At 52.5% G+C, this 24,453-nt stretch overlaps 9 protein-coding genes across 9 annotated transcripts; 5 read left to right on the plus strand and 4 right to left on the minus strand.

Moving 5' to 3' along the window:
* Positions 1–639: 639 nt before the first annotated feature.
* LTS14_007362 (uncharacterized protein) lies at positions 640–1,161 on the minus strand (the record flags this gene model as incomplete). The annotated part of the gene is made up of 5 exons (XM_064840054.1): positions 640–660; positions 718–812; positions 910–1,025; positions 1,079–1,104; positions 1,159–1,161. The coding sequence occupies 5 exons, from the start codon at positions 1,159–1,161 to the stop codon at positions 640–642; spliced, it is 261 nt and encodes an 86-aa protein (XP_064692375.1).
* A 752-nt stretch (positions 1,162–1,913) lies between these two features.
* SAS3 (Histone acetyltransferase) lies at positions 1,914–5,347 on the plus strand (the record flags this gene model as incomplete). Its single annotated transcript, XM_064840055.1, has 4 exons — positions 1,914–2,281; positions 2,330–2,409; positions 2,522–2,569; positions 2,643–5,347. 4 exons carry the CDS (start codon positions 1,914–1,916, stop codon positions 5,345–5,347), a joined length of 3,201 nt encoding a protein of 1,066 aa, XP_064692376.1.
* A 750-nt stretch (positions 5,348–6,097) lies between these two features.
* On the minus strand, positions 6,098–8,185 carry LTS14_007364 (uncharacterized protein; the record flags this gene model as incomplete). The annotated part of the gene is made up of 8 exons (XM_064840056.1): positions 6,098–7,169; positions 7,228–7,339; positions 7,392–7,447; positions 7,503–7,587; positions 7,670–7,812; positions 7,866–7,929; positions 7,999–8,069; positions 8,136–8,185. The coding sequence occupies 8 exons, from the start codon at positions 8,183–8,185 to the stop codon at positions 6,098–6,100; spliced, it is 1,653 nt and encodes a 550-aa protein (XP_064692377.1).
* A 4,506-nt stretch (positions 8,186–12,691) lies between these two features.
* LTS14_007365 (uncharacterized protein) lies at positions 12,692–13,237 on the minus strand (the record flags this gene model as incomplete). Its single annotated transcript, XM_064840057.1, has 1 exon — positions 12,692–13,237. One exon carries the CDS (start codon positions 13,235–13,237, stop codon positions 12,692–12,694), a length of 546 nt encoding a protein of 181 aa, XP_064692378.1.
* Positions 13,238–13,960: 723 nt separating this feature from the next.
* On the plus strand, positions 13,961–14,866 carry LTS14_007366 (uncharacterized protein; the record flags this gene model as incomplete). Its single annotated transcript, XM_064840058.1, has 3 exons — positions 13,961–13,976; positions 14,178–14,629; positions 14,687–14,866. The coding sequence occupies 3 exons, from the start codon at positions 13,961–13,963 to the stop codon at positions 14,864–14,866; spliced, it is 648 nt and encodes a 215-aa protein (XP_064692379.1).
* Positions 14,867–15,048: 182 nt separating this feature from the next.
* On the minus strand, positions 15,049–15,987 carry LTS14_007367 (uncharacterized protein; the record flags this gene model as incomplete). Its single annotated transcript, XM_064840059.1, has 1 exon — positions 15,049–15,987. The coding sequence occupies one exon, from the start codon at positions 15,985–15,987 to the stop codon at positions 15,049–15,051; it is 939 nt and encodes a 312-aa protein (XP_064692380.1).
* Positions 15,988–18,671: 2,684 nt separating this feature from the next.
* Positions 18,672–20,088, plus strand: LTS14_007368 (uncharacterized protein; the record flags this gene model as incomplete). The annotated part of the gene is made up of 3 exons (XM_064840060.1): positions 18,672–19,642; positions 19,700–19,936; positions 19,992–20,088. 3 exons carry the CDS (start codon positions 18,672–18,674, stop codon positions 20,086–20,088), a joined length of 1,305 nt encoding a protein of 434 aa, XP_064692381.1.
* Positions 20,089–20,468: 380 nt separating this feature from the next.
* On the plus strand, positions 20,469–20,753 carry LTS14_007369 (uncharacterized protein; the record flags this gene model as incomplete). Its single annotated transcript, XM_064840061.1, has 2 exons — positions 20,469–20,548; positions 20,612–20,753. 2 exons carry the CDS (start codon positions 20,469–20,471, stop codon positions 20,751–20,753), a joined length of 222 nt encoding a protein of 73 aa, XP_064692382.1.
* Positions 20,754–21,849: 1,096 nt separating this feature from the next.
* Positions 21,850–24,263, plus strand: LTS14_007370 (uncharacterized protein; the record flags this gene model as incomplete). Its single annotated transcript, XM_064840062.1, has 4 exons — positions 21,850–22,096; positions 22,155–22,269; positions 22,324–22,763; positions 22,822–24,263. 4 exons carry the CDS (start codon positions 21,850–21,852, stop codon positions 24,261–24,263), a joined length of 2,244 nt encoding a protein of 747 aa, XP_064692383.1.
* Between the last annotated feature and the right edge of the window lie 190 nt (positions 24,264–24,453).

The raw sequence follows: 24,453 nt of genomic DNA on the forward strand, positions 1-24,453 counted from the left end.
AACACGGTATATGATTTATGGGGACCGAGTTTATGATCGAAAATCGATGTGCTACGAGCCACTCCCTTTCAAGCTGGAGCAGATAAATGGACATTCAGATCACGATCTGCATCAACGTAAGACATCACATTGTCTCACGAACAAGTTCCTGGCAATTGGCATGGCATACTCTTGGCAATACTGACACATGTGACAACTTCATGCAGTAATTCAGTAGGCTCGGTGGATCAACATCGGCGAGACGTTCTGTCCGTAGCACTCTCTGCAAAGATGTATGCAGTGCAGCCATCGAGGGAGGCCATGTCGTGAATTCGTGGTTCTAGGCGTGTGGCGGCTGGGAGACGTGGTCCTTCTCTGGGCCTGTTATATGGTGCTCTACTTACAGAGAGCATGACTGCTTGTGATTGCCGTGCGCCCGCGGTATCCAGGACGTCGTGTAGTGCGCATCTATTAAAGGTGAACTGACCAAACTGCGCGTCGAGGGCGCCGAATGCAGACCCATGCTTCACCACTGAATACTAGAAGCCGCTTCGAGAGCTCAAGCGGTCGGAACCAAACCGACGACAATCACGGCATAAAGGACTCTGGTTTATGAGAACTGTTTCATTGCATAAGTACACCCTGAATATGATAAAGCGATCATGTGAAAGCCCTCTCCAGCTAGAAGATGTCAGCTCTGCTTTGGCGATATCTGATTGAAATGTGATAGAAGCTTACTCTCCACGGATTGCTGACTTCGAAACCAGCAGGCGCCTTAACCATATCCGTCTGTCCTCGTAGGAAGCCCGTGAGGCGTCGGTCTCGGTCCATCACTGTATACTGTTAGCCTGCCTTCCTCTCATCTCATCCCACTAGCATGATCTCCCCAGCTAGACGCCCAGTATTTCCTCTGCGAGAGATGTCACGTACTCTGTCTATCCCACTGATCCACCGAATGCCTTGCCCTCTTTCCTCCATTCTGCATGTGTCTGATCTTCGAGAGTGCTGCGCCGGAGAAGCCGAACATGCCTAGACAGACCGCATAGCTTAGGGTGGAGTCAGCAATGGGTGTTGAAGGATCTAGTGGTGGTGATCATACGGGATGAGAGCTTCGAATGGGACACCCTACGTGCTAGTCAGTGGCTGCTGCCGGTTCATGTTTGTGCTGTAGGGTCATACCATGTTTGCTGTGTGCAATAGGAGTGTCGCGACTTGCGTGAGCTGATGGTGGGCACGAAGGCCAGTAGACTCGTGTCGCGAAGCAGGTTCCCACAACCGTGCAAGTTCTTTAGTGAAGTCGCAATGCTATATGCTTCAGTGATGTGGTGGAGGAGTTGGTGTTAGTTGCGGCTTAGAAAGACGTGGGACATCTTGGCCAAGCCGTCAAAAGTCGCTGACTCAGCCCACTAGGGAGCAAGGTGACGAGCGGGCAGCAAGGACAGCAACAACGGGCTGGAGCACTCTCAACCTTCAGTCCATCTCACAAAGGTGTCGCATATACCTTAATAATCACTGGAACTTATATCAACCAACTTGCGCACGCCTAGAGAGGCACTACAACCCTATCCGTGGCCCAACAGCTGCCCACCTCTCATCACACCCACCGACACCCAGGACGCGTCAAAGAGGTCTCAAAGACGTGCTGTACAGGTCAGAAAACAAGTTCGATCTGGCGGACGCGTTCGCTAGCTACTAAAACTCATCTGATCACGAGACTGGGCATCACGAGACAGAATCAACAAGAGGAGCTTTGGCAAGGCTAAGCAGTGAGCAAGGAAGCCGCACCCCTCGCCCTATGGTCGACGACGTGGTAATTCACTCCAGCTGGAGCTAGTACATCAGACAACCTGGCTACAATCGTGCTCAACCGCTCCGCGCCCACGCCGACGAGGGTGCGCGGGCGCGGTGTGCATTACAAGGTACACAGCAACAAGATGGAGACTGGAGGTGAGGAGCAAGATGCTGAAATGGCGGAAGAGTTTGAGGGGGAAGAGGAAGTGGGTGCTGAAGCAGAGCTGGATGCGCCAGCAGAGGAAGAGGAGGACTCAGATGCGGACGCCGAGGTAGCTGAGGAGGATGATGATGACGAAGACGACGACGGTGAGATCGTTGGTGCTGTCAAAACACGCTCAGGCGCCAGACCAAAGAGGAGAAGAGTGGAGGAGGAGTCGGTTGCTGACGAGGAGGTCGCGGACAACGAGTCTGATGAGGAAAGTGAGAAATCGGCCGAGGAAGACTGGGAAGCCGCAGACGATGCACACGAAGACCTGGAGGTTGGCAACGTGGCCGCAAATCGCTGCGTGTATGTATGTCTCTACAGGCTTCCTGGATGGTTACTGACATATCTCAGATTCTGCCAGCAGGACGAAGAGCATGATCCGGGTGACGAGTTTGAAGAGTACTTGGCCTGCTCAGTGTGTGGCGACAATGGTAAGTTCCTTGCACAAATGTCGGATATCAGTGAAAAGGTTCAGCTCTGAACTGCCAACACGTGCAACTTTAAAAATTCCAGGGTCTACATGCTGACTTTCCGTTCCTGCAGCGCACCGGTATTGTGCCAGAGAAGCGGGCTCGCTAGCTTCGGATGAAGGTACGTAGATCCACCATATTCCGGCTGCATGCCAAGCAAACACTCCAGCAACAAGTACTGATCAAACATGCAGATGCAAGCGTTTGGAGGTGCAAAGACTGCGTGTCTAATGGACTGGAAGTCGACTTTCGAGATGTCCCTGGTCTTCTACGAACAGATCGCAGGTCATCGGCTCCTAGGATGGCTCGCGACCTGCTGCCAGCTGCTAGGGGTGGCATCAAGCCAGATTCGCATTCCGTGTTCAATACCCTTATCTTGGACGAAGACCCGATGGACGGCTCAAGGTCGCTGCGTAAACGTAAGACGCCTTCTGGCGACGAAGAGGAGCCGCCTCGACCAGCGATTCGCAAGCGACGGAAGACCGACACTCAGGAGCCGGAGCAGATACCCAATGGCGTGGACCACAGCGTCGCAAGTGTTGACGGCGCAGACGACGTCGGGACGCCAAAGTCGCGTTCTGGACGGCCACGGCGGGTCCTCAAGCAACGCCACAAACATTTCCACATCATCTCGACTGCCGAAGAGCCTAGGAGTCTTCTTGTTGCATTTCCCATCACTGCTTCTCAATGGGATACGGTCGAGCGTGAAGTGCAGAAGAAACAGCGAAGACGAGAGCGAGATCGTCAACGACGCGCACGCAATAATCGACGAACAGCCACCGTCGAGCCGCCTGACGAGCCCAATCACTTTCCCGCCGTGCAAACGACCATCTACACGAACCCATTTTACGCATTTCCGGACAGGGAGACGGATGAGCTCAAGGGCAGACCTTATGGTGGTATACTCACGGACGCCGAAGCAGACACGGCTCGGACATATCCTCAAGACGTCGATCGTGCCACGTTCCAGACCGCTCGCGACAAAGCTGAGCAGGCGTGGAAAGACAAACTGGCTAGCATGAACGGCGAGACACCCGCACGATCAAAGTCTGCCGCGCCCGCAAGCAAGATCAAGTGCATTAACTTTGGCCAGTACGAGATCGACACATGGCATGCTGCGCCGTATCCTGAGGAGTACAGTCGAAACAAGCATCTCTACATCTGCGAATTCTGCCTCAAGTACATGAGCTCAGACTATGTCGCATGGCGGCACAAGCTCAAGTGTCCCGCCAAGCATCCGCCTGGTGATGAGATCTACCGCAGCAAAGCCACGAACCCCGAGACTGGTGCCGAAACCACGCTGTCATTCTTCGAAGTTGACGGTCGACGCAACCCGCTGTACTGTCAGAATCTATGCTTATTGGCCAAGCTGTTTTTGGGCTCGAAAACGCTATACTACGATGTCGAGCCGTTCCTCTTTTATATCATGACGGAGAACGATGAATTTGGCTGCCACTTTGTTGGATACTTCTCCAAAGAAAAACGAGGTTGTGGGCCTGCTCCAACATTACAGCCGCACAATTCGTTTGACGGCACGCAAGATTCACAAGCCTTTGGAGGCGCGGAGACGAACGAGGAGCCGGTCTACGATGCGACGCTCAGTAATCCTGGGAACAACGTGTCGTGTATTCTAGTGCTGCCAGTGCACATGCGACGCGGTTTTGGGAGAGTTTTGATTGAGTTCTCGTATCTGCTCACACAGGTTGAAGGTCGCACAGGGTCACCTGAAAAGCCGTTGTCTGACATGGGGTTGGTGTCGTACCGGTCTTACTGGCGGACTGTTCTATGCAAGCTCTTGCTTCGATATCAAGGCAAAGAGGATGAGGACGCGGACGGTGCCGGTCAGCTCTCGGTCGTGCAGATTGCTCGTGAGACTGGCATGACTCCCGACGACATCATCTCGACGCTCGAAGCTTTACGATTCCTGGTTCGGGACCCTGTCACGCGCAAGTACGCTTTCAGACTCGACTATCATTACATGAAGGAGTATGTCGATAAGCACGAGAAGAAAGCTACTGTGAAGCTTGACCCGGAGAAGCTGTGCTGGACACCATATGTCATGGGCAAGCCATCCAATTATTTTGCGATGGGCGAAGAAGCAAACCAGCCTATGCAGACCGTCGCACCACGCGAAGAGGCCACCGACCTACCTGACGAGCTTGAGGAAGGCGTCCAGCAGACACTCAAAGCTAATGTTGAGGCTTTCGTTGCCAACGAAGGTACGCATATGGAGGCTACTGAGAGCACGGAGCACGTTCCTGAAGCTGAGGTCATCGATCCTGCTCTCACGAAAGCAGATGAGAAGACGCCTCCAATGTTGGCATTGACACCTCAGCCCTCAAACGCTGACCAGCCGGCGCCACGCTCCCCGACACGCCAATCTCCTCGCAAAACACCAAACGGCACTTCTGCTCGCGCGGACACCAAAAGTCCAGGTACCCAGCACAAACGGCAAGGAGACTCAAGTAACGACACCTCCCGTCCCCCGTCCTCCGCTGGGCCCATTCCACCGACCAGGTTCGAAATCTTCCCACCCGTGCCTGGTATGGCATCTGCGAAACGCCGGCCCGGTCGTCCACCCCGTGGTGGTAGTCGAAGAAGTACGTTTGGCTCTCCTGCACGACGATCAGCGGCCAGTAGACGGTACACTGCCAACCGCCGTGCCAACGGTGGCGATGACGATGGGAGCAAAAGTCTGCGGCGCACGAGAAGTAAACTCGGTGATTTTGCTGTCAGCGCTACCGATGTTCAAGCCGGTGGGTCTGTGGATGGCGAAGGAAATGTTGATGACGGCGGGGAACGTGCCGGACAGGACGACGGTGAAGGTCCTGGCCAGGACGACGACGATATGGCTGATGCGCCTGGTGAGGAGGAGGACGAGGAGATTGGGTATGACTAGGCTGGCGGTGCTTCGTACGCGAGAGACGAAGAAGTTATATACCCTTTTTTGGTGCCATGTGCTATACTTGTGCACGATGCCAGCGTGTTTTGCTAGGAGAAGAACTTTCTGTATGAGTAAAGGCAGTGTACAATTACTACTCCTCCCTATCGAGGGAATCACAGCAATACCAGAGCATGAGATGTGACAGTGACCTGGTGGTCGTGGAGAGCACAAGACTGTGGATTACCGATACTGGTAGCTTATACCTCATCTATATGTACAACGGACTCTGCTGCCAACGAGGTCACACTTGGCTGCGTTGTTCTGTGGTTCCGACTTTGAACAGCCATCGTGCTCGCCTTGGCGTCCAAGCAGGTTGTACAAGAATCTCCTGGTTGTTCGCCTTTTGCTTTCACTTTGCCCAATACCGTGCACTTTGGCACGGTTATCGAATGTGCACCGAACTCCGTCGCTAAAAACCATGCTCGATCCCATCTATTGTCCCTCCATCACCTCTTCTAACGCCTGTGGCTGTATTGGGTCGCTGCTGTTGCCAGAGTTCGTGGATATGCCGATTCCCACGTGTGGCTGGCTAGTGCTGATACCCATGGCTCGTTGCTGCTGTTGCGGCAGATCTGGACGAGTAGGCAGCACGGTGTCGTTCGTGTCGTTCGTGTCGGGGTTTAACGATGACATCCCCAGAGCTATGTCCAGATTGTGTATCCTTTGCGAGCGTTGCAAAAGTGGTTGCGCGTTGACTCCGGCTTGCTAACCTGGAGGCAAAGGGTTGAAGTTGTACATTGACTGCGAAGGTTGTGAAGGTTGTTGTGTCGCAGGCGTGAGAGTCGGGTAGTTCGGTAGTTGTGTCTGATATGAGTAGTCATGTACTGACTGCTGCTGTGGCTGTGGTGGTAACGAGGAGTCGCTGCCAGAATACGATGGCGCTTGTTGGTGATGGCTGTGCTCTATTGGCGTGCCACCCACTGTGGTGAGACCTGACGGCATATACCGTGGCTCCCTGGGCAACACTTGTGGTGGTCTTCCTGCTACCGCACCATACGTATCGTGATCTGGGCTCGAGACGAGCTTCACGTCATCGCTGTGAGAGTACATCCCTTGTAGATAGTCATTCGTAGTACTCAGAGCTCCGGTCGTTGCACTGGAAGTTGTAGTCGCAATGGAACGATCGGATGGCAGACCTATACTGTTTGCGATCAGAGATTGTTGCGATGGACGACGCATGATTTCATTGTTGGCGTTGCCGAACGACCCTGCATAGCTGTTGTCTTGCGGTAAGAATGGCTGTACTTCCTGCGGCTGCGCTCGTCCGAAAGAATCATCGTCCGAAGAATGTGATAGTTGTGGGACGTGGCCCTGCTGATGCGCTGACGTGGGTGTTGGATAGCTACTAAGAAAGCCCATCTGGTCCATTGCGGACTGGCTGGTCGTCAGAGGATAGCTTGCTGATCCAACTGCCGGAGGTCTCTGAGTATTTAGTCTTGCCATACCGCTATACATATCTGTATGTGAAGCTCCATGGTCAGGGTAGCCACCGGACATATTTGTTGTTGTGTAATCTCGACCAAGCTGATATGTAGGGCTCTGTTGATCGTAGCTCATGTAATTGCCGCCATAACTATTGTGCATGATGTTCTGCTGTGGATATGCATAGTTTGACTGGCTGTAGCGCTCGTGTCGATTCAAGGAGTAGTCATGATGTAGTTGGCGTCGCTTGTAGTCTACTGAATCCGCGAGACTGTACTGACTGCCGCCGATAGCACCGCCAGGTGACTTGTCGACGGCCGGGACGAGATCGAGTGCTTCGAAGGTACGTTTCTTGCTGTTGCACAGATTAGCTGTGTCTCCATACCAGATCTCCTCGATCCGAAGCGACCAACCCTGCTGCTGGCCTTGCCTCCTTTCTAAGTCGCAGTCGCACGCCTTGGTCTGAGAAAGTTCGCGACAGAACTGACGATTCGCGAATGCCCGGAAACTCTTTTTGGTTGTAGACTGGTCGTGGGTTAGCAAGACGCGTCAGTCGATCATGTTTGGCCTGCGGTACCTGTGAACACTGCCGATTCGACGTGCGTTATGAACTCAACATTGTTCTCACCCGATCTAGCAGTCGTTAGCCTCCAGATCCTCGGGCAAGAGGTGGAATGCGTCCACATACTTGTCGTAGTTGAACAGGTTGAATCTCAAGCGATACTTGCCAGTCTGTTTTATGGAAATATCTCCAAAGACAAAGAAGCCACCATCTGAGTCTATGGTCAGCTTGATGCTCATAGCGATATCGCGTCTCTTTCGAATGATCGTTCCGCGGCTGATGTAGACGCTTACCTGAGTTATCGACGTCCTTGAGACGGTGTAATGAAGATGAGCTGGCTCCGATCATGTACTTCTCGCCAATGAGTCGTTCTCCACCAGCCTCTCCCTCTAGTAGATTCGCAACAACGAAGAGATATGGGCTGACTAGCCATGCGCTGGAACAACGTCAATCTACTGCTTGGTATCGGAGAAGTTTGGCCGTACGTACGAGTCCATGTGTTGATCTGATACCTTGAGCTGGAGTATTGGAGGAGGATCAAGCGGCTTACGGTCTAATTGTTCATGTATATGTCAGCATAACCTTCGTGGATCACAAAAGCTCCAGCAGTGGCAGTGCTTACTCTTCTCTTTCTTGGTTGTCGTGACCAAGCCGTTGACTGGCTGCTGGCGTACAACAAGTTGGACATTGCGACTAGGCGAGCATACCGTCAGCTGTCATCCCGCAGCGCCAGGGCATTGTATGGCATCTTGTTCATACCCGTTCAGCTCCGGTCCTTGGGGCATTCGTATATGCCCGAAGCCAGGCATGTTCGACATGAAGCTCTTTACACTTGCTTGCTGTCCCAATGACAAGCTGTTTACTGCGTGGGAATATCTTTTGGCTCCGCAGCCACGCGTCGCCCAGTCTCACACCCTCTGTACCAGTGTTCGTCTTCCGTACGACACAAACCAGCTCGTATAGAGGTATGCGCGAACCAATGGTAGAGCGTAATGCGTAAGAAGCAGCACAAACGGATCCGGGTGCCGTTAGACCTTTGTACTCGTGATTTCGTACGGCTCTCAGCAGAGCTTCGCACTGTACTGATGCTCGAGATTGGCTCAACACTGAAGTAGCAATGACGACTGGTGGTGTGATCGTATTGGTGGTTAGGTTTGCAACGACCGAGTCTACGGGTCGAGACGACAGACGTGGTGCTGTGTTGCGATGAAGATAAAGTTCGACCGTGGTGTCTGTAGGGCATTTGCGAATGCTCCAACCAATGCACTTGCTCGGTACACGTCGTCCTTGATGGTAAGCGACAGGCAAGTCCGCCTGTCAACTTTTTGTGGAAGGTACACAACGTCGTCCGCTCCAGCTAGTCACAAATGATATTCTTGGTCGTTGCGCGGCTTCGACCATATGCATCAAGTCTACACCCGCAATCTATACAGCCTCTCTGCGACCTTGAACGGTGGATTTTAAAACCCTCAGCGACAGCGGTTGCGCTTGCGAAAGACTCGATTCGATTCAGACCAAGGTAGCAGCGATTCAATGGCAGGTGGCTCCAGCGTTCAAGGTGTTGCTCTGATTCGTGAGGAGAGTTGATGGTTCGACACTGAGGTCTGCCTGTGGAACTGTGACCCTGCAACAATAGTGGACGCCAACGGATGTTCAAACAGTGGTAGTCGGAGGGGTGGAGGGGTAATATAGGCCTTGGGCGAACCGATCTAAGTACACAACCGCCAAGTCGTCGGACTCGCCAATGCCACTGGCGATAGTAAAGAACTCCAAGACACCGATAGAAGACCGTAAGACACACTTATCGAAACCAGACTCCGTCGTGATGTCGCAGATTCTTCAAAGGACTTCCTTTCCTGATGACGGGACTGCGAACGGTTCAGAGGTTCGTCGCTGGTCGGCTCGCTAACGGCGAACCACTTCAGGCGGAGACGTCCTTGCTAGAAATGGAATGACCGTTTACTCTCCAGGCTTCTGCTGCAAGTCATTTCAAAGTCAAATGCTATCCAGTTGCCGGCATGATCCAACGGCTGGCATGTGAGAGGTGATGTTTCGTGGGGTTATCAACGGGAAGTAAACTCTGCCACAGCACAGATCCGTCCCCGTCCGAGGACTCGACAGGCCTGCAAATCGCAAGCGAAGATGCCGATAGCTCGCAGTCGCTCCGAGAAAGGGTAGCAAGACGAAATGCCTCACGAGCAGCACGGAGCAGGCAGAGCACTCGGCTAGAGATCGCGAGCTTCTATACACCAATATGATTGATCGCTTATTAGACTGCTGAGGATGCCTGTCATCAGCCCTACCCTGACAAGAGCAAAAGGACTACCTGCTAGTCACGTTCTCGAGCTCCCATGCACAGAGAGGCAAGGTAGCAATGTGGAGCCCCGAGCGCACGAATATAACTTTACCGGGCTTGTAATCAGCTCTAGCCGGGCTCAACTCGTATAGTATAGGGATTGTATTGGCAATCGTCTAACCACTTTAGCGACTATCAGATCTCATACTAAAAATTGTCAGTTTGTCTCAAGCAAAACCTCATACCCGCCACCATGACGCTTTTTGGCACTCTCCTCTCACTTCAATCGCAAAGCAAGTGACTACTGAAGGCTCTTTCGTCATCCTGGCTTGACACGGGCTGGAGGCAAGCGAGCACGACAGTCTGCACGCCTGCGATGAAGCGAGCCGGTATGTTCGTGCTGCAGCTGAGAAGCCTCCCATCACGGAACGTTTGTGGTCGCATAGAAAGTACCACAAGCCACGTTTTCCAACCGGGCGCCGGCAGGTCAAATCGTCGCGTGGCAGCCGTGCCCTGCCTCGTCTACGCAGGGAGGCGTTTGCATCATGCACACACGAAGAAAACCGAAGCGGCGTGTCTTCGCCGCATATGTGTCGTACCGTTCCCTTTCGAGCGTGCACAACACCCAGATGCGGCCTAGAGCATTTGGCTTTGACAGAATCGATCGTCACATGCCAAAATACTGGTCCTCGGCATCGTGCTCCGCGACATTTCCCAAGCTTATTGAGTCTTATCCGAATGACTATCGATTGACTGACTCGTATCAACCATGGGAGACATCACCAAGAATGAAAGCATGCGGCTGGTCGTTCTATTCTGTGCGCAATCTGCTTGCAATAGGGTCCTCGAGAATGAAAGAAAGCACGCAATATCGCTGCAGTAGTTGACAGGAAGCGCAACGGCGGCCCAAAGCTTGTCTGACCAACCTGTTATTTTCGCAAACGAACCTGGTTTGCTCGTCGGTACGGCTAGCTTGGTACGGCAGTACGATCCTAGCTGCCTCTAGACGGAACGAACCTCGACTGCTTCATGTCCATCGCTAGTATACATCGAAAGCGGTCAAGCATTGTACACGAAAAGAAGCCCAGCAAATACTGCAAGCAGCTGGGCGGCCGCGAAAGCCTACAAGCGAGTTGCTGCTGAGCTGATGAAAATGCCCAGCCTTCGGATCTGTCTATTGATTGGTCCTCTTCGATATTTTCTTCATGCAAGTGACTTCTGCCAGTGCGTGACAGGTGTGTAGTCCCACGCCCCTAACAATACCCGCATGTAAGCGACCTTCGGTTTGATCACCTGCAAGGATGTCTCGCCAGTCGTTCGCCTCCATTGTCGAGAGCGCCCAGAAGGTGCAACTCCCTGTCGTCAGCTTGCTAGTATCATTGCGGCCACACTTCGCCATCTGAGATCTCGACTACGACTGCCATGGATCTACACTCGCAAGAATTGTGGTCAATGTGCTTCTCTTGCGAGGCGCAAGGCCATTTCGTTGATAAGAACGTCTTCCATCTCTTGTAATGCGGAAGTGCAACCGAGCTGTAGCCCCCAGCCGGACTCGGCCGTTCAGGCATGAGGATCATGCATGCAGCATGCAGCTCGAGATGAGAAACGGCTTCTGTGTCTGCCACGCGAGCACCAGGATGTACCAGGTCGCACTACTAATTCGCCTGACTGAGGGCGAGAGATTACATCGCCGGCGTTGTATGTCAATAGCACAATACTGCTGTGCACCAGACACGACACAACCAATAAATCAATCTGCAGAACACCGTGTCGAAATTGAAGCTCGAGCCGCCTCTGCATCACGGGAGTCTCCCATTGACGCCCATTGTCATCATGTTGAGACATGCAGCCGCTGTATGGCTGACTTCGTACGACTCTCGTTGCTCGGATGCTGTTGCTGCCGGTCATGCAAGGCGCTGCCACGTTGTCAGCGCGTGGAAGCCATCAGCGCATCCGATGCATTGCATATCGGCTCTCTGGCCACAAACCCATGCAAATGCGCAAGCGAAGCTCCTTCGCGCTGCCACCGCCTGTTACACCCCGGGATTGTTTCAGTCTGGCGATCATCATGCATATGATGTGCCGCCCCATACGTAGGCAGTATCATCGTCAAGAGACCGCTTAGCAGGAGAACAGCTTGTGCCTCGAGACGAACGTCTGTTCAGGTTTCCAACGTGGAATGATCTAAGTGAGGGTTTCGCCACTCCTTCTGATGGATGCCGATATGTAGAAGAACAGAAGAGCACTGAACTGAGGGATCTCACACATCTACCCATGCAAGCCACCGCATCCTCCCCGGTACCACAGATGTCAGCGACGATTCGTTCATCGTACGTCGTTAAGAGAGGATGTGGAGCTGTCGACCGCTTCGACTGTATCGCTTGCATACTGTGATTGATTGCAGCACTACCTCAAGCATGACATGGCTTCGCCATCACGACCTCGCTTCGAGCGACACGTGCGGTCCTTGAGCGAGAGCATAGAATGCTGAGCCAGCCATCTGCGAACACTACATACGGCCCAGAGACAATGATATTGTGTGCAACATGCGATAAAGTGAAGAGGCTATATCGAGGCGCCGCTTGTGCGACACTTGGTGTGTTCTCAACCGGGAACAGCAATCGTGCATATGCCATTGTCGCCATGTGGCAAGGACCCAACCGCATCCTTTGACAAGTCGGCTAACGACACTACGTTTACAGCAGAGGGTCTTGCTCTGATGACCTCTTCTCACAGGTGGTCAGTTCGTCAAACTGCTGTCGAACAGCAGTCTGTACGCCTCTGAGGATGAGGTGAGAGGGTATTTGCATGGTGTTGAAAGAGGTTCTGCCCTGGTCTCACTTACAGTGCGTGCCAACCACTTCTTCCCTTGTAATATCGTGACACCATCCGGTACGCTGCCTAGACGTAAGACAATGCTGAACAAATCACGCACAAATAGTACTCCCAGCGCCTCGCCGAAACAACGACCAAATTAGACAGCTTGCACAAGCATCACACCACTCAACTCGCACTAACTTCAGCTCTCAACACCTCGATCCATCTCTCGTGCCTTGGCAATAATCTGTGCATGCATCTTCCTCCTTACAGGCACCATAGTCATTTCCACGAAAGGCTTGAATAGGACAGAGCAAGTACTTTCAATCACCTCATCCAACACCATGGCAGTACCGCCAGTAGTCCCGCCAAATCCAACATTCTCATACGCATTCAATATAGCCTCGCCGTCGTCATGTCGAGCTGTCCGGATCGTGTACTCCGCTCTGGAATTAAAACCCATTGGTGCTTGGATGTATGACACTACTCCATCTGGCCTGTTCTGGAAGGCACAGGTGAAGCGTATTTCATACTTCCATAGGCCGAAGGGTAGAAGGTCCAGTTTCTCGTAGACTTCGTAGCTTATTTTGCCAGTTTCTTCGTCGCGATCACGCTCTTCATGGCGGGTCACGATCGGTGACATGGTTATCAGGAATTCGTGATTGTGGAGGAGTTTTGTCACGGTATCTGGGTAGACATCTTGTGGTATTGGATCCGCCACGTTGTTGGTGAATGTGGTCCTGAACATGGTGGACCATGTGAGTTTGTCCCTTAGCGCTGCCAGCGTACCAGACGGGATCCTTCAGGTCGGAATGGAGTCCTCGAGAAAGTGGAAAGCTCCTCTATATCTCGTGAAGTCCTCTCCTCACGATAGTACGATTCCGCGATACGAGACACCTCACGCTCAAGTCTTAGTGACCAACCAAGGCAATTGTCTGCTATCAGCCGCACGATGCTTCGCCACTGTCGCTGGCGGATCGCCCGTGGCCATTCGCTCTGTCCGGCTACCAGGTGCTGGAAAAGGCTCTCAAGCGATTATTAGACCCGCTCGTATAAGAAGCTGTTGCCATTCAGCCACTGAAGATGCTTGGCCGTATACCAATGTCATGAATCGCGAGGGATTGTTAAGGTGACAATTTGGTTCAGCCGAGTGGACCACCTCACTTTGCTGAAGCGCCTTGATGGTGACCACGCAGTCCGTTGATCGAGTACTCTCCCTCGAACGTCTCTACAGTTCGCAATGCCCTTGAGGATGTATAGTAGCAGGCGTGATACAGTACGATAACGTTGTCAAGCTTTTCCGGCCCCGCCAAACGGTCGGTCCTCCTGGCGATACCGTCTCAAAAAGTAAGCTCAACAAACTGATATCATACATAAACATAGATCTCTTCCCTTCCACACCTAATCTCGAGCTATCATATACACCTTAGAACGAACTCACAGCGTATACAGAGAGATACACAGTACAACCATGTCAGGACACGCTGGTATGTGACAATGTTCTTACCACGATCTACGAGTCATGCAATGCATATGAGGTTCGGGTTCGCTGGTCGAGTTCACCTAAGTGCATATGCTTCTGCCTTAATCACACGACGCTGTTTCGTCTCATCACCAATCTGTCGACCGAGTATGCTCGTTTTGGTGGTTCCTGAGATGTGCAGCAAGCTGATATACGGCCTGTCCAGACTCTGCCTTCAAAGCGGCCCTTGAGAGCAACCACCGATGGGCAACGGAAACAGCAAAGACCGATACCGAGTTCTTCCAGTCGGCCGCAAAGGGTCAGGCACCACGGATACTATGGCTGGGGTGCAGTGACTCCCGCGTGCCAGAAACGACTGTCCTTGGACTTAAGCCAGGTGAAGTCTTCACTCACCGCAACATCGCCAACATCATCGCCCCTACCGATCTCTCCCTTCTTGCCGTAGTCGAGTTCTCCGTGGCACATCTGAAGGTCTCGCACATTGTGGTATGTGGTCATACATCATGTGGTGGTGTTGCAGGATGCTTGGCCAATGCTAAGCTGGGTGGACCATTGGACATCTGGCTACAGCCATTGCGAGCATTGCGTGAGAAGCATGCAGATGAATTGGATCAGCTCCAAGGTGCTGAGAGAACTACGTTCTTGGGCAAGAAGAACGTACGTGCAACAATGAGCAGGTTCTGCTGGTCTTTGCCATATACTGACTTTCTGTAGGTCCAACAAAGTATCGATGTCGTTCGGCGCATACCTACCGTCATCGATGCTGAGCGCGATCGTGGTCTCGAAGTGCACGGTGTAATCTACCATCTTGACTCCGGCGTGCTAGAAGAGGTAGAGTGCAGCGAGGATGAGAAGACGGCATCTTTGAGGGGAGCCACATTCGAGCGCAAGTGAACCAGTGTGCCTACAACGACCTAGACTAATATAGAAGTCACGCACTGACCCTATTCATCACTGTCATTGCCACTTGTCACAGGCTCGAGGTACACTCTCAGGCTTTGGCCTTGCGACCTCTGACTTGGGCTTCAATACCATGGCCCGGCCTCTGTTGAGTTCGCTAATTGTAAACCAGTGCCTCAGATCAGGTCGAAGGTGACTGGCGGGTCTCTACTCGCTAAGATCTCTGCTGACACCTCGCCGTGCATCATCCCACTTACATACGCCTCGCCAAGGAAGAGAGAAAGCTCTTCCAGTGGTCGAAGCACGTACGGCGTAGAACCATAGCAGAGTAGCACCACTTTGTCGCCTTTCTGCATAGCCTTCGAACCGAGTCCCATCCGACCATCAGCCGTAACCAGAAATTTGCGATTCGTGCAGGTGTGATGTATAGCGTGGCCGAAGAGACTAGCCGCTGTCACTTTCGGATCTGGGTCTGGTGGTAACATGAATGGTACTGGTGGTAACTCCGCCGTCTGCTCCAGTATAGACTGCAAGTGCAGGAAGCCTTCAAGAAAGTCATCTCCAGATTTGTCACGATTGTGATCATGCTCTGTTACAAGCACACTCGCAAGTTCGAGCGCTGGTATGGTTCGGCCACACAGGGTTTCGGCCTGTGCAACCAGATGTCCAACCTCCTGCAGCCAAAATGGAACAGTCTGCCATTGGGCGAGCGTGCTTATTTCCGCGGCAGACGAAACAGCGGCGATCGTGCAGACTTCGTAGCCCGCCATGCGTAGTATGCGAGAAGGTCGCAATGTTTCTTCCACGACCGAACGAGGGAGTTCTAGCAAGTCTCTAGCAGCATTGAAGGCTGGTAGAAGACGTGGAGGGTCAGCCAGAGCATCCCACTCTCGATCCCAGCGAGGCGCCCAGCTGGAGAAGTCTTTAATTGTCTCCGCGGTAGCGTTGACCGGATGGGACACGAACGCGAATATATTCGGAAGGTGGCGAAGGTCAAGTTCCATCGTCTTAAACAGTGCTGCTCTCGTAGCTTCCTGAAAGACCTCACCTAAGGACTTGTCGTAATCGGGTACTACGAGTGGCCTAGTAGAGTGTTCCACGATCATCTCAGGCATGAGACTAAGCAGTGAGTAGATGTGATCGTGCGCCACTGACACTGCACTTTCTCGGCTGTACGAATACAGGTATGGTATGCCCAGTGCAGGCGAGCCATGCAAAATCGGCAGAAATTTGCACATAATCCCAACGCTGCATATCAAAAAATTGTGTTGAACTCAGAAGTATGTTAAATTGCAAAAGTAATGGTGGATTTGCGACACCTGTGTGATTCGAACTGAACGATCATTAGAATTGTTTGTGGACAACATCGGTTTGTGCTTACCACACGCTCCCGAACTGCGAGGGTGTTAGACCTGGAGAAACAATGCGTATGTAACATATCACTCACGGAACTGCCTATCAGATAGTACTTCGCAGTAGTAGCAGGGCAGCGCGTTAACCACTCCGCCTAAACCATCGTTAGGATTGGACAGTGGATCGCTCGTTGATCGATGATTTACGTACCAAAGTGCCTGGTTGGTGGTGAACGCAGATTGCCGGTAAACATATAGAGGCTCAATATATCTGCCGAGCTTTCCCCTCGAGCAAAGTCAAAAGCGCGAGATTTGTAAGGCAGACTTTCCGTCTTACACGATACTGATCTCACGATCATGCGCCCGTTTGACGCCAGTATGGGACGACGCATGAGCTTACACTGCTCAACTTCTTGTCTAAGATACAGAAAATGCGTACATGTTTGTCTACCGTTCGTGAGGTGACACTGTTCTCCCCGTGGTGATCCGAACCCAGCCACTCGTCACCGGCCACGCGAGCTTGTGGTGTTCAGATACAGACGACAGGTCGCAGGTACCATGGACCAGATCACAAGCCAGGAATTACATACGCCTCAGCATCCCATTGGTTCAGTCCCGTCGATAAGTCAAGTTCCTTCATGGCCAGAAAGACCGGAAGGGAACTCGTACCGTTGATGTACATCATGCATTCGCTTCCCGTTTCATCCTGCCTAAGCGTTGCCGATGAAATTCGAAGTCGGGTAGAGAGGTCGACCATGGCAGGATCTGTGCGACTTCTGGCATCATCCGCTGCTATCGAGGGAGTCAAGTCTTCAATTTTAACATTGATCATATCTTCCGAAGTACGAATCAAGACCACTATCTCTTCTCCTCTTGCTTGGTTTGACTTCCTAACCCTACCAAGTTGAGAGCATTTCCATGGCCCAAACGTCTAACCACACCCCTTCGCAACATGACCGACTACCTTTTATATGTGACGTACAAGCGAGGGTTGACCGACCCTAAGTCAAGTCCAACTCTGGACAGTCTTCTGAAGGTCCAATCCATCTGTAACAAGCTTTCGCTATAAGATTGTCGACATGTTCTACCTGAGAAGATTCTCAATGGTCACACAGCTCTCTGGCGACCTCTCACCATAGGGCTTTCAGCGAGCTTCATCTGGGACCAGTCCCAGAGTTCGACATGACTGTTGCCTGGCCAGATGAGAACCTTCGCCGAATATCTGCCGACCTGGACCATAGATTCATTCTGCATACGAAATACTCACATCGACAATACACTAGTCTCGCTGAAATTACACAACCGGAAGGCGTTCAAAATCTCGGTAGTGCTACCAGTCTCGAGCTGCTGAAACCTCCCTCATACTTTACGTCTGGCTAGCGTATACCAACGGCAATGTTCGCTCTGTACGCACATCACATTTGGTCGATCCGGTGATCTGGTGGCTCGTTGACTTACAAGGCTGACCACGAAGGCTAATGACCGTTCTCGCGACTTCATCAAGACCACCAGGGCCAACGGTTTCTGTTCACGTATATGGCCGCCAACGCTGGGAACAAGGTATCTCCACGAGCGAGCCTGAGTCCGCCGCCGTCCCATTACACAATTCCACGCAGCAGCAGTAGTGTTGCCGATGGTCTAGACTTGGACTTCGTGCTTGTAAATCGTGCTTCACAATCCGGACTTCCAGCATCCCTTTTGCGACCTGGTACCGGTTGTGGTGGACCGTCAACAATCAGCCTATTAAGCTATGCTTACACATTAGGGATGCAAAACCCGTTGGCACGCCCTTGCGGTGTCGCTGCAGCCATGGCTGAATCGGATTTCTACAGGGCCGACAATCTCAACACCGCAACCGATGCATCTCGGCGGTACTTGCAAGCCTGTAGCTAATATCAAATACTCGCGACTATGTGCTTGGGCAGGTCAAAGACGTACTGACGCCTTCCAATCCTCGATAGCGCTACCGAGTCCGGGCTCCCATGACAGCTTCAGCACCACCTTCTACATCTTTACCGTTACCATACTACTACACACTATCGCCGACAGGTGAGATAGAACAGCGCTACGAAGCTCGACCCAGCGCTTTGGTGCGGCACTTCGGACTCACAAGTAAGAGTCCTCTAGCGCCTGACGCGGCACCGTCCCTCCTTTCTCATGGACGGCCATCATCGGCCAAACTCGCCTTCCACCAAAATGACCGTGACATGACTGTGCTTCTTGCCACATCTATGGACCAGCTTAGGCAGTTTGTAGCGCACTTTCTTATGTCACCATAGCCAGCATGTGGCAGCGACGCTGCAGTCGAGGAGAGCCTTCCTCACAGCACGCCCCAGGCAGCCATCAACAATACACATCTTGACTCTTCCATTTTGCAATCTGACAACTGGTCACGGATACTGTGCTATGCCCAGCTATCGCTCTCGAATCAATCTCAGGTCATCGACATGGACCGATTCGTGATCCGGAAGGCCTTCAGCCAGTCCACTGGTTACAGCAAGCGCAAAAGAGAAGACGAGGCAATCGTGTCTAGCAAGAAGCGACCAGTCGGGCTCACTGACCACGAAGTCATCCACAACGTAGTCCAGGATAGCGACACATTCAGCATCACAATGACGCTCTCGGCAACAAGTACATGCCCGCCATATCTCATCGTATTCCACAACCTCTACCACATGTCGAGCCAAGACACGGCCCGTGGATTTGATAGCTTTACTCAGAGATATACTGAATCTCGGCTACTGGGTGTCCTGGAGGAGACACTACGAGCCCAAGCGAAGACAGTGTTCAGGGAGGAACAATTTGAGCGGTTGGAGGCACTGCTGAACATTGGTGGCGATATCACCATTGACAGGGCGGGTTTCTACATGGACGTTCTGACAGATACTACGGCGACCGAATGGTTCAAGCTCTATATCAGACAGGCAGAGCGGCTCAACGTTCGCATCGGCTATCACAAGAAACCAACAGTACTGCGCAACAACACGGCCCTACATTATCAGCTCTTGCGCAACAATACGGCCCTACATTATCAGCTCTTGCGCAAGCTGGGCCGCCATTACAACTATGTGATACTTGGTCTTCTGCCCAACAACCTGGCCCACGATACTCACCTCTACGATGCCATCGAGATGTACCTGGCCCTTGTCTTCCAGCTACTCCCGCCGAAAACTCTAACGAAATATCTACCCCCTGGATCGCAGCTTCGGCAGCCCGATCGAGGCTGTATGGTAGCCAATCCTCTGAACCAGCACCACGATGATGATGCAGCACGGCGGGCTTCTTGTCAGCTTCGAGACTCGTCGGACCCGGAGGTACGAGGCCATTACAAGGATGCTTGTGAATATCTACGTAAGGTGGAGTACGTGCCAACGATGGAGGCTATGCGGGCAGTTTCGAAGAAGAAAGAGTTCTTTCGGTTCGTGGTTTCATTCGAGCGACCAAAACGGACTTCTGACTGACTCCGCTTACCTAGACCTGCTTCAAATGAGTTCGAAAGGATTGTTCATGTCCGATGCAATACATGCAAAGCCGATGTATCCATCAAGAAGGACCCTCTGCCGGTATACGATCGCGAGACCAATGCCTATCTCGTGCGGCAACAAAGCTGCCACAACTGTCCTCTACCTGGATCGGAAAAGGGCGATCGCAGAGAGTTCAAGTCGACCATGTTCTATCCTATTGATGGGAGACCAACACGAAGCATGTCATGGTCAGTGATAACACGGGCCGTCTTCATGTGCATTACTGACATACCTTTCACTTAGGCTTGGAAAGCATAAGAAGAAGCCACAGTCAACCAACCAGTATGCTGAGAATAGCAAGTGGAAGGCCGCTGTGACCAAGGTGGACGAGGCACCATGAACCTGGGCCATGTTGCAGATCAACCATGAAGTTCGAGAGAAGAGGTTTGATTGAGGTGGCTCAGATTGAATCTTCCAGCGTGTTGAAGGAAAGCTGGGAACGCCGAATGTTGTCATCTTCAATGGTATGTCTTCTGAATTTACAAGATAGATTGCGTCCTAATATGGTCTTAACTAGGTGGCGATATGCTGGTCACACCACCTGATGACGCTCTTTCCGCATCTTTGGAGACTCTGCGAAAATCGAGGCAATGACCTTCGAGAGCGCTTATGTTGCCGCCCAGGAATCTCTAAAAGAATTCAGAATGTTACCCAACGACACACCTACAGCTTTCCATCTGCACCGGCAATGCTCTGAACCAGATCGCAATCCCGGCCACCATGCCATATGCACTCGGACAGGTCGCGGCGGCCATGATGATTGAGTTCGCTGCAAATGCATACGGTCAGCAGGGCTACAGGTAGGCAGATGCCCATGCCACGAAAGCTTGTGCCAGCGTGATGCTGAGACCAGAACTTCACAGGTTCTACTACGCCGATGAGCGACAAGTCGATGGTCGACCTCCTAATTTGGACAGAGATGGGGTTGCTCATGCAGAAATGTACTGGACCCTGGCGAACGAGGAGAAGCAGTCGAAATGTCAGGTCACTTTTGTCAAGGGTTAAGGGAGGAGAAACTTCGTGGGCGTTGACTTCAACGGGGAGACCAGGAGTCCTACGATCACAAGTTTGGCCGTGTCTGATCGAGGAGGACCAAAAGCATACCCCAACGTGGCGGCATCCGATATGTCGTCAGTGCACCCAGCTAGGCTGTCGGCACCGCGACCAAGCACCTAGAAGGCTTGTGCTACTGTACGCTCTTTTGCTTTCCAGCATAGTAGATCTCCCCTCAGCCGCACTACGTTTCCGAAGAGACGGCATCAGCATTTTATACTGTGGAACGTGTGCAGACCATACGCCGAGGAATATGGCGAGGGCTCCATCTTCCTCCTGCGCCTTCGTACATGTATGCATGGGAGTACATCTCGCAGTCTAGCTAGTGCCCACGTGTTTATCGATGTGAAATGTTACGCCTGATCTGTTGACGGCTGCTATAGCTTGGTGACTACTGAATGTACGACAGGGAAGCGTGTTTTACATGCCATCTTGTCCTGCGAATCCTCAGCTTGGCTGCTGTATTGGCATGCCAAACATTTGCCGAATGTGAAAAGGATGGAAGCTGAACAATACAAGATGAAAGCAATATTGCGCACCACCAATCATTTGCCAATGAAAGTGCTTACCACGAAACCCTGGTCGTAAGAGGCTCTGCTCCTGCAGGTACGAGATGCCAACCAATTGCATCACCAGCTAAGCACGCTAAGCATCGATTCAAGAAACTCGCCCGTAGTCGACTTAACCAGCTTGGGCAGGTCGGCGTAACAACCTTCCATCATCCTTCCCGACCTTTCCGTGATCACGACACACGTGCGACCTCTTCTCAAGGCTATAGGACGCGTTGAAGACGATGTTAAGGACTTTTGCGAGACAATACTTCGTTTGCCCCATTGCCACCGCATACGTGAACAAGGTCATCACAATGTGGGCTTCCAGTCTTCTGGCCTAGTAATTGCTTCTGCATTGGCGTGCACATCTCCCGCGCGCCATCAAGGACTGCTCGTAGAGGCATAAGGTGAGCGGCAGGTACATAACCTCGCAGAGTTTCCTTGCTTTCAATCTGTCTTCAGCCGCACGTACTTCCGTTCACTTGCAGTCCTCCACAATGAAGGCCGTCTTCACCTCCGCGCTCGCGAGCGCTATTCTTGCGTACGGTGCTCCTACCAAAGAAGCCCGCGACGTCGACACGAAATACCCATACGTCGGTCCCGCAGTGCCAGTCGGTGACTTCGTCAACAACAGCCCCAACGGCAATGGCAAGGGCTACCCTCGTCTGATCGAGGCGCCTGCGGTCAAGCCTTCCAGCAGCAACCCGACCAACAACATCAATGTCATCAACACCGGTTATGTGCGTAAGTATACCGAGTGTATGGCCGAGGCATGAATGAGTCCACACTGACATGAACGCAGCTGGTGGGATGAATATCCACTTTCAGACGCCCTTTGGTATTGGTCAGGCTCCTACTATCAAGTATGGAACAAGTGCCAGCGCCCTTTCGCAGACTGCAACGGGTGCCTCGAGCACGTACGTCTCCTTACAATATGCTTTTCCAATCGTCTGGCACTAATTTGATCTTAGCTACGACCGCACCCCTCCATGCTCAAGCATCAAGGACCCTACGCAGTGCTCGCAATTCTTCCACAATGTCCAGCTCACTGGTCTTAAGGCTGGGACCACATACTACTACCAAATCCCTGGTAGCAACGGCACGACGTCGTCTCAAGTGCTATCCTTCAGCACCGCAAGAGCTGCTGGTGATAAGACCCCTTTCACTATTGGTGTTTTGAACGACATGGGTTACACAAACGCGAAGGGAACATACAAGTACTTGTCTCAGGCTGCTCAGGGCGGTGACATTGCTTTCGCCTGGCACGGCGGTGATATCTCATATGCCGATGATTGGTACAGTGGCATCCTGCCTTGCGAGGCGGACTGGGATGTCTGCTACAACGGCACAACTACGGAGCTACCCAACACTCCTCCTGCACCATTCCCAGCTGAATACGCTGCTCCTCTGCGTAAGTATATCAAATGAATCTTTGAGTCATCAACGAGTCCATACTGACGCGAATGCAGCCGCGGGCGAATCGCCGTCGCAAGGTGGACCAGAGGGCGGTGATATGTCGGTGGTCTACGAATCCAACTGGGATCTGTGGCAGAACTGGATGAACAACGTCACCAACAACGTTCCTTACATGGTTCTACCAGGTAACCACGAGGCTGCCTGCGCCGAGTTCGACGGCCCACAAAATCAGCTCAGTGCTTACCTCGACGAGGACAAGCTCAACAGCACTGCACCCAACTCAACGCTCACATACTACTCCTGCCCAACTTCGCAACGCAACTTCACCACTTATCAATTCAGATTCCGTATGCCCGGACCGGAGTCAAAGGGTGTAAGCAATTTCTGGTACTCCTTCGACTACGGTCTTGCTCACTTCATCTCTCTCGATGGTGAGACCGATTTCCCATACAGCCCGGAGTATCCATTCCTTCGCGACTTGACGGGCAACGAGACACACCCAACTGAGGACCAGACTTTCATCACCGACTCTGGCCCGTTCGGCACCATTGACAACAACCAATGGAAGGTCAACAGCGCCTACCAGCAGTACAACTGGCTCAAGGCTGATCTTGCTGCTGTCGATCGCACCAAGACTCCTTGGGTCATTGCCATGTCTCATCGTCCCATGTACAGCTCCGAGGTCTCTAGCTACCAGAAGAACCTCCGCAACGCCTTTGAGGGACTGCTCATCGAGAATGGTGTTGACGCTTACTTCGCTGGCCACATCCATTGGTACGAGCGCATCTGGCCTATCGGCAATGGCACCATCGATACTGCTTCGATCATCAACAACAACACCTACCAGACCAACCCAGGTGTTTCGATGACCCACATTGTCAACGGTATGGCCGGCAACATCGAGTCTCACTCCAGCCTCAACGCCTCCAAGATCTTGAACATCACTGCTGTGCTCAACCAGTACAACTATGGTTTCTCCAAGCTCACTTTCCACAACGAGAGTGTGGCTACTTGGCAATACGTCAAGGGTGTCGATGGCTCCATTGGCGATGAGCTTACGCTCATCAAGAAGAAGAACGGTACCTCTTCCAGCACCTCTTCTGCGTCTAAGTCTGCTACTTCGACCAGCTCTGCTTCATCATCCAAGACTGGAACATCTACCGGGTCTGCCAGCACCTCGAAGAGCATCCCAACCTCTGCCTCCGCCTCCAAGAGCTCGTTTGTATCTGCCTCTGCCACCTCATCGAAGACCGGTTCTGTCACTGGTACCGCCTCCGCCTCCAAGAGTGGCTCTGCTTCCAGTTCTGCCACCTCGACCAGCTCCGCCCAGCCTAGTGGACCCGGCGGCTACCCACCAGCTGGTCCTCAGCCCGGCCCCCCTGGCCCTCCCAACCGCCCATGGGGTCCTGTCGATGGCCCAGTCGATGGTCCTCACGGTCCACCACACAATGGGCCTGGCTCGCAAGGCCCTCCCGCCCGTGGTAACGACTGGTAGATGTTGATGGGTGAGACGATAATATGATTGAGATATACATGTATGAGTGTAATGTAGAATGCTGTATACGAGTGTAGCTACAGTAGTGTTCTGTGTCGTCTTGATCGTCGTGTGACTTGCATGATATGTCATCTTGGCGCGAAGATGTCTGTGCTCATGTCACCATCAGCCCTGACCTTCATCTCCCAAC

This window comes from Recurvomyces mirabilis (genome assembly GCF_035927965.1).
Source record: "Recurvomyces mirabilis strain CCFEE 5264 chromosome Unknown scaffold_20, whole genome shotgun sequence".
Lineage (NCBI taxonomy): Eukaryota > Fungi > Ascomycota > Dothideomycetes > Mycosphaerellales > Teratosphaeriaceae > Recurvomyces > Recurvomyces mirabilis.